This window comes from Amaranthus tricolor, chromosome 4 (genome assembly GCF_026212465.1).
Source record: "Amaranthus tricolor cultivar Red isolate AtriRed21 chromosome 4, ASM2621246v1, whole genome shotgun sequence".
Taxonomy (NCBI): Eukaryota; Viridiplantae; Streptophyta; class Magnoliopsida; order Caryophyllales; family Amaranthaceae; genus Amaranthus; species Amaranthus tricolor.
The window spans coordinates 26,322,393-26,331,982 of record NC_080050.1 but is presented as its reverse complement, the minus strand read 5'-3'; the positions used below and the strand labels follow the sequence as shown (position 1 = coordinate 26,331,982).

At 27.7% G+C, this 9,590-nt stretch overlaps 1 protein-coding gene across 1 annotated transcript; it reads left to right on the top strand.

Moving 5' to 3' along the window:
• The first annotated feature begins 2,355 nt into the window (after positions 1–2,355).
• On the top strand, positions 2,356–5,425 carry LOC130811208 (probable trehalose-phosphate phosphatase D). Its single transcript, XM_057677410.1, has 8 exons — positions 2,356–2,886; positions 3,380–3,520; positions 3,623–3,694; positions 3,948–4,181; positions 4,285–4,362; positions 4,462–4,531; positions 4,641–4,804; positions 5,042–5,425. The coding sequence occupies exons 1-8, from the start codon at positions 2,623–2,625 to the stop codon at positions 5,105–5,107; spliced, it is 1,089 nt and encodes a 362-aa protein (XP_057533393.1). The 5' UTR covers positions 2,356–2,622; the 3' UTR covers positions 5,108–5,425.
• The last annotated feature ends 4,165 nt before the right edge of the window (positions 5,426–9,590 follow it).

The window sequence follows — 9,590 nt, the reverse complement described above, 5'->3', positions numbered from 1 at the left end:
AAGGGATATCTTATGGTTTCAATCAATATTTATATGCTATCTCCTATGAATAATCTTATTTTTGGATTATCTTTTATTAATTCGATCTATGCTCTTAATTTGCTATTAGCATACTAATAGAGTATGTTATTAAAGGCAAAGATCAAAATATTATAATATAAAAGGGTATGTTAACAGCTAAACAAGAGGCAAAAGTTAAATTACTAAAAATATTTTAAAAAGCTACGATTATTTATAGTGAGCAGATAAAATATTAAACTATTAATGTAAATTCTTACGAATCATTTCTATCATTAGTATGCATGATATAAACATTGCTTAACTTTTAAGTTTTATCCTTAATTAGCAAGTAGATGTTGCAATGATTTTAATGTCTTTCTATATTGTTTAATGTCGCATTGAATCGAGAAATTGTAGCATATATACCGTGTAGATTGAGCTATTTTTTGAGTTCTATTGATTTTTCTAACCTTAAACGATTTTTATCTTTTATTTTTTTATTTTTACTAGTAATTTAGGAGGTTTTCAAAAATCCAGCCACGTTTTAGAACGATTTTTTGATTTAGTTAGTTATATACTTTCTCTTAAAAGACAACCTTTTCTTAAACTACTAAAATTTTAATGGTCTACAATCACATATCACAATTATCAAAAAATTTAGTACAAATTATTATAGGAGATAGTCTTATTGAGAGACGTGCATTATATATGGGTTAAATAGCCATTTAATATATATTTAGAGAATACAAGCTCCTTGTTTGAGGTCCACCTCACTTTGGGCTAAAAATTACCCCTTAATAAATTGTCATCATAAAACAAATTGACATAATTTATTTTTTATATTTTACGGTATGTAATGGGAGAGAGTGAATCAATTCTTTTTGTGGATGGCGAGAATCAAATTTCTGTCAATAAAAGTAAAATGAAAACCCCTCAACCACTGGATCAATCCATAGCATTAAAAATAATAAGTAATTTTAAGGAGTGAAAACATAAAATTTTACATTATTGGATGTTATTCTAAAGATCAACAAAGCATCCTCAAAGATACGTTACTTTTTACATATAGATGGACGGTTGGTAACTTGGTATATTTATAAAACTAAGAATCCACATGTAAACCTTATTTGTGAGGTCATTATTTTTTGTTAACTCTAGTTTTATGATTCCCTATTAACCTAAGTCCCAACAATGTCTATAAATACTCTCTTAGTAATTCATAGTAAGCACCACTAAACTTTCAAAGTTTATATCTTTCTAGAGGAGTACCCTCCTACTTGAGGGCATTTCTTAAACACTTTTAGCCTTTGTTAGTTGAAGTATCATACATCATGAATATGGTATAACACCTCTATTCTTATTGCTTTCTTTTCATTACATGTAGTATTTTTTTAAAAAAATACTTGTTTTTTGAAGTGGGGTTTTTCCTTTCGAGCTATTTTCTAGCTACTTAGATGAGACCTGAATTTGATTCTCATTGACCCCACACTTCCCTGACTTATTCGGGTAACCCAAAAAAAATACTTGCTTTTGCATTGTAATAATGTTGTTTGATAGTTCATTGCTTACACCTTGGTTTCATATATGATGCCTTTACTCTTTACAAGATTCATATCATGTTTCTTGCATAAAAAACCTTCAACTTCTTAATTTTATCATGATCTCAATACAAAATTTGTTTCTTCGTGGACTTTACCTATTATTCAAACATGTAAATACTCATAACCAAAGTTTAGAAATGTATTTTCTTCCTCATTATTTTCATTTTAATACCACTTTGAAGAATATCTCATAACTTTTTTATATTATTTTCAGTTTTGCAGGATATTCAAATATCAAACTGATATTAATACACACGTAAGAAAATCTCTCTATTTAAAAGTTTTTCATAATTGTAAACAATATTTCCTCTACCTCATTAAGTTTACATCATATAATCATCAACTCAAACATTTAAGAGTTTATTAAGTCATATAGTAGAAACTCAAACAAAAAAATGAGGAAAAAACTTGAATGAACCACTCCATATACCAATACTCATGTATAATAATAACAATGCAACACAATGAATTGAAGGATTTGCCCATTAATATATTAATTTTTTCCATAGAATTTTCAAAATGAAAAAAAAAACACTCATTTTATATGAGACCATCCTACTATGAAACCAACTCATATCGATAATCTAATTCTTTAATTAATTATTTTAAAATTATAAATAATTAATTTAAAACACTAAATATATATATGTGTCAACCCAATAAAAATTATAGTTAAAATTAGTGTAAAAATGTTAAAATGGTGGGGGCAAGAGAAGAACATAGATAGTAGGGCCCACAAAAATGCACAATAAAAGAAAGAGTTATGCGCTTGAAAGTTACTCTTACAAAGAGCTGGAAAGGAAGTGGTAGTTTCGTCCGTTTGTGATTCGAACAAGTTATAAATTGACTCCACTTCTCCTCTCCCCTTACTTGTATTCTCTTCCCTTTACTCTTCTTTCTCTCTCTATCTCTATACTTTCTTCTATTCCCCTGTTTTAATTTGTCCTCTCTTTCTCTCTCTTACTTCTCTCTTAAATTTGTTTGGAAACAGAATAAGAAGAAACAAGATCAATCACCCAAAATGACTAACCAAAATGTGGTTGTTTCTGATGCTAAAACAAGCATGAAAGTTGCTGTTGCCATGGCTATGTCGAACCCTGCTCTGTTTTCAAGAGCTGTTCCAACTCCTCCTCCTTCTTCCATTAATGGCCGATTTCGTCGTAAATTTGTTAATAAGATTGAATCTCAAGCTGCCCCTCCTAAGATCAATGCTTGGGTTGATTCTATGAGAGCTTCTTCTCCTGCTAAATCTCCTCCGGAATCTCATGATCATCACAATTGGATGGTACTAATTCTTACTTTATCATTTTAATCAACTTTCATAATGATCGTTAGAGTATATAATGTCGATTCTTTCTCGAGTTGGGAACTTTTTGACCGCGCTCTCTTCATGGGTATCAGTTGCCGGCGTAGTTTTTCCCTTAGACCCTGATCATAGTTTTCTATGAGATGGATACACCGGGTATGATGATGAGAGTATGTAATATTGAGAAATCAACTCAACTAAAAGCTTAAGTTGACGGTTGAGACCCAATATTATATAGTGTAACATGCCCTCTCACATGAATGTTTTTTGGGCTAAAAACGTGGATGCAGCTGACGCTAAATATTCCACTTTAATTAAAGGGTATTTGAGATTTAAACTTTTGACCTCTTGTCATACTCTAATACCATAATAAGAAATTAACTCAATTAAAAGTTTAAGTTAATGATTAAGGTCTCATAATATATTATATACGTTAAGAATGATTAAAACTCTAACAAGATCATATTATTAGGTCAATCATCCATCTGCATTGGAGATGTTTAATCACATCATTAAAGCATCTAATGGAAAGAAAATAGTCATGTTTCTTGACTATGATGGTACTCTTTCCCCCATTGTTCAAGACCCAGACCGCGCTTTCATGTCTGAAGAGGTCAGTATTAATTATCATTACCACCATTTAATACTAATCACTGAGCGCATTTCATCCACTACAATCAATACTCACCTTTTTTATTATTTTGGGTTAACTCAGATGAGAGCAGCAGTAAAAGCTGTAGCAAGATACTTTCCTACTGCTATTGTGAGTGGAAGAGGAAAGGAAAAGGTACATTACATTACATATAATATAATTTTTTTTTCTATTTTTAGTAGCTTACACTACTATTTAAGAATGAATTTTCTAGTGCGGAAATTTAAGTAATCTAAAATTAATAAAAACGATAAATTTTAGAATATAATCTAAATTTATGCACCTGATGTATTAATTGGAAAAATCATTTTAAGGGTTACTATTAATAGTAATTATTGAAAATGTTGGATTAACTAACAAAGTATTTTAAATTTGGACTATATTTCAGGTATATGATTTTGTAAAACTAAAGGAACTTTATTACGCGGGTAGCCACGGAATGGACATTGAAGGACCCGCCAATGATGAGAGATCAGTCATATGCCAACCTGCTACCGAATTCTTACCAATTATTAATCAAGTTTATAAAAAATTACTTGAAAAAACCAAATTTATTCAAGGAGCTAAAGTTGAAAGCAACAAGTTCTGTTTGTCTGTCCATTTTCGATGTGTTGATGAGAAGGTAATCTTTTATAAAAAATTTTAAATTTTTATTTTTATGAATATATGATTTTTTTCTGAATTTTATTCGGACTCTGATTATATTTCTTATGAACTATTTGCAGTATTGGGGTGAATTGGTTGAGTTGGTGAAAGAGGTTCTTAGTGACTATCCTAAATTAAAAATGACTTATGGGAGAAAGGTATTTTTTGTTTTTTTTTATTAACATTTTATAAATTAGATTTTATTTGCTAAGTTAAATCAATCTCATGATATTTATGTTGTTTGACTAAAAATATAGGTATTAGAAATCAAGCCCACTATTAAATGGGACAAGGGCAAAGCACTTGAGTTTTTGTTGCAAGCTCTTGGTGAGTCTTTATTGCTTACTCTTATAAAACAAAAAATAAAAATTAATTATTTTCTTTATTTTTTATTGAATTTTGATAATTAAAATATTTATAATTAATATTTTTTTAGGTTATGCAAAATCTAAGAATGTATTACCAATTTACATTGGAGATGATAAAACTGACGAAGATGCATTTAAAGTACTTAAGAAAAGAAAACAAGGTTTTGGTATCCTTGTATCAAAGTTTCCTAAGGAAACTTCTGCTGCTTTTACCCTACAAGACCCAACTGAGGTAATTCACTCAAAAAAAATTTAATGATTCGGGTGTTTGGGCGGGTTTTGAGTATAATATCTCGGATTTCTTGTGTGTATGTAAATACCCTGAAAATCGGGTTATTCATGAGTCGTATAGAGTCATATTTAATTTCAAACGGTTGTACTTGTACTTGTATTTTTACAATAAAATTAGTACTTTCTAATTGTACTTAACAATTTACTAATTATTCTTTTTAAAAATAAAACTTTATAGGTAAAGTGCTTTCTACAACGGTTGGTGGAATGGAAGCAAACACCTCTTCGGAATTACTACTACTAATAATAATGGAAGAAAGAATGACATGCAGTCAACTTCAACCAGAATATTTTTGTTTATGGGGTTGATTGTGTAATTACAAGTAAAGTTTTGTTCATTTTAAATTAGAGAAAAAAAATTATAAAGAAAAAAAAAAGATTGTGTAATATTAGCATGTAAGGAGCAAAAAAAAAGAGTGGGGGTTTGAAAATCAAATCTTCCCTCAGATTTTGTTCAGTAATTAATATATGTAATTATTGGATTTTCCATGGTAAAGTTATTTAGTGGAAAATTAAAAAATATATTTAAGAAATTTGGAATCTATATCCTTTATTAAAATATGAGTTATTCTTGTGGCATAAAGCAAACCACACATTGAATTAGAAAATAATTAACAATTACAATGTATGTTAACAAATTCCCAGGAATATGCATGAGTGTATTCTACATTAATCTTTTATTAAGCTTAGTGATTGGTGTTTAAATTATTAATATTAATTATGAACCTAATTATCTAACAACGTGGACCACTTTGATTGATATAATGATATTATTTATTGATCAGCTAGTTTAATTGTATGAGACCGTCTTTCAATATGATGTACTCATATAATTAATTTATTTTTTAATTAATTACTTTAAAATTATAAGTAATCATTTTAATAAACTAAATGTACATAGGGTAGATCAATAGAGATTACTATGTGGCAGTTTCATTCAAAAACTTGTGATTATTGATATGATGAGCCGGGTAATTTAGTTGGTTTATACATATAATAGATCTCATTTTATGAGGTATTTGGTTGGAATCAAGGGAGAAACATTTATTTTATTTTTTATTTGGTTTTTTGGGTATGCGTCTCATAAGAAGATTGAAAATGTCACCTCCTAAAATGGTAAGTTCTCGACTTGTTTATTGGTTCGTAACTCTTTGCAAAGAAATAACTCAAAAAAAGTTTAAACTATTGGTGGAGGGACAGTATACGTTACTCACATCATGGCCCTTTAAGTTAGAAGTGTGGATGTATGGGCTCCCGAGTGGATGCAGCATGGACCATCCTCATACCTAGCACGAAATATTCCACTGTAAATGAAAGGTGGGTGAGATACAAACTCATGATCTCTTGCAGTATTGTTCCTGACATTTTAGAGGCCTTGGAAAAAGAAATAAACCCTCTCTATAGAGGGTTGATTTTGGTATTTAGTAGGTGCTTGGCAAAATAATAAATACGAACCCCTATAAATTATAATTATAATTATAAATGTAAATGTGTAATATAAACCGTTGGATAAGGATTTAAAAGATAAGTGAATTTGAGTATTAACAACGTTTCTCGCCGATTGTGCCCTTTTAAATCAATGGAGTGTATGCTATTTCAAACATTATTTGTGAGCTTTAATTCTATATACAACCTCTAAAAATTAACACAAATTATTGTATGAAATGGTCTCACCGAAAAATACATTCTATATATTACATTACTAAAACTATTCAATACATATTACGTGAATATGAACTTTTTATTTAAAATTATTTCATTCAGATACAATCTCTTAAAACAGTAACTCAAAAATTAAAATTTGTCATATATCCAGGTACCTAGACCCAATTTCAACCAAGCATTTCATGGTCGCAAACAGGATATAAAATAATTAAGTATTTTTTATTCATATATTAATTTGAAAATTAATTGTATAATTCAAATTACCCAAATTGTTGGGTCCGTGTTTGGTCACAACCCTTAGCAATGGTCTGCTTATCCTTTTGTCCATTAATTTTTTCTCTTCTTTTCTTTATTAATCATATTTTTTTCCACTGACTTTACATTTACCAATCTTATATTTGTGTTAATAATATGTACTAATGTGCTTTCACATATTAACAACCTAATTCATCTCGTTTGAAAAGTTACGTAGAGAAATTTATTTTGATATTTTATTAATATAAAAAAGTTAAATTATATCTATGTGAATTGTTATTAGATTCGTCTAAATTTTAAAATTTTAATGTATATTTTTTCTGTTTTTTTACAAAATGTATTTATAGATATTGAGACTTAAATTATATTTGAAAATTATTCTAAAAGTCAATAATGTAACCAACAAAATGAAATAAAATGAGTAACACTAATGTTGATGCATTTTATGTGGTATATTTATGTTGGTTGTCAAGTCGGTGCCTCATTTAATGGGGCGCCAGTTATTGAGTAACCAATTCACAATGGTGTGGTGACCCTTTTACCTTTTTAATTCTTTATCATACCAGTAATAAAAGACAAGTCATTGCATATGCTTTAAAAAACACTCTAGAACCTAGATGCCTTATCCCATGATCCAAACTCATTTAATATGTATCTTGATTAATATGAAAACCTAAAGTTAAATGTCATTTTTACTAGTCCATTTTATTTTGGTGATTATTAATTCATGGATTTATTTTGAAAAAAATAACAAAGGGAAAAATTGATAAAAAGAGTGGCTAGATTATAGAAAGATAGATTATATATATATATATATATATATATATATATATATATATATATATATATATATATATATATATATATATATATATATATATATATATATATATATATATATATATATATATATATATATATATATATATATATATATATATATATATATATATAACTCCATAAAAATAAGATATCTTTTAGAAATATAAATATTGGCAAAGATGAAAACTAAAATGAAATCTAAGACTTGTTTGAAAAACTTAATTATGTTGAAATCTTTATAAAGGATATGCAACTAGCAAACCAGGGAATATTAAGATCTTCGACACAATATTTATTCCCCCAATTTTTTGTGTAATTAGAATATGCAACTTTAGAAGCAATTTGCCATTAGTCAAAATCAATATGCTAAAACCCCCCTTCTTTCTTTTCCCCCATTGTTTTCCTACAACATGTTGATATTTTTGATGGGACAATTATAATAAAAGTATTTTTAAAAAAAACATGAAATGATCACTAAAGCACCAATGCACCAATGCCAATGGCTTAACCAATGGCTCCTACTAACTCCCAAGACTTGTTTGTAAAATTAAAGTATTTGAGAATAATTTAATGTCATGTTTGGAAATATGATTTTATTTGGAAATTTGAAATTGGCTTAAATTTATTATTTGACAAATTAAAAATTTTCAAATTTGAATTTGAATCAAATTCCACCATTATTTTTGAAGTACTTAAAGTTGAGAATTTGAGAATGACTACGCAAATCTTATCCTTCTCAATTTTTTAATTAATGATTTCATAATTAAAATTCATAATTTAAAATGAAACACTTGTTCCCAAACACTACATTATATACTTTACTCGGTTTTGAAATTCTCACTATATAACAATTATTGATATTATTTATCATTCAAGCTTATTTTATATATTGTGACTAATGTATAAGAAAAAATATATTCAAGTGAGATTTTATTTGACTTGTCTAATCGCATACTTTTATAATATAACTTTTTAATATTTTTAGATTTGCATCGTTCAATATATAAATAATCAATATAATGCATTGGATTACGTAAAAAGTTAAATATGCTAGTATAGTAAAACGGAGGAAGTAACTTATAGCACATGCTATTATTGCAAATTATCATTTTAAATTTGATGTTTGTCAATATATTAATTCAATTCTTAATATCTCCAATCATATATAATTAAAATAATACTACATATAATTTTTATAATAATACAATTTATATTAAGACGAATCAAATAAAATTTTAATTAATTATATTTTTTTCAATGACTTAAATATGTTTAAACATTGGCCCCCTACTCCCAAGACTTGTTCGTTTTATGAAGTATTTGAGAAATCTTTTACTTCCTCTATCTCTATTAAAATACTACAATTTCTATTTAAATATTTTTCGTTAACTTTATAACACTTTTATACAAATGTTTCTATCACTTTAATTTTACTAAAAAGACTATCAATTTAAACAAAGTAGAATTTGTCGAGTAACCGTGAGTAATTATGTTAGAGCCGTTAAAAGTGGGTAATTTGGATCAAAATCGATTTGACCTGAAAATAATTCATACATAAAAAAAAAATCGAATTAACGTACTAATCAACCCGCAATGATCTAAATGTGCGCCTTTTACCACTCTCATCCAAGACCAACCTGGCTTTTGATGGGGAGAGGGTGTCTTAAATATCATAGAAATTATGTTCAATTTGCTCAATGCCATTGCCCGTACAGTCCGATAGCAAAATTTGGGAATGTGAAAGCAAAGGTATGATATCTTAAAAAGACATAGTAACAATTAGCAGAGACAATAGATGCAGTACTTTACATTAAAAAAAAAAAAAGTGAAATCTGATACAGGGGATTAAATTTTGTAATTTAAGATGAAGTGCAAATTACAGAATAGAAAAAAGGGAAAGAGTATCATCTTTTATGTATACTTTAGATTTTATGCCATCATATTAAACTAATGCTAAAAAGACTATCCCACAAGCATTGTATAAT

Coding starts and splice junctions, on each gene's coding strand:
- LOC130811208 (XM_057677410.1), top strand. CDS start 2,623: ATGACTAACCAAAATGTGGTTGTTTCTGATGCTAAAACAAGCATGAAA. Junction 2,887..3,379: donor ATGATCATCACAATTGGATG/GTACTAATTCTT, acceptor TCATATTATTAG/GTCAATCATCCATCTGCATT. Junction 4,182..4,284: donor TTCGATGTGTTGATGAGAAG/GTAATCTTTTAT, acceptor AACTATTTGCAG/TATTGGGGTGAATTGGTTGA.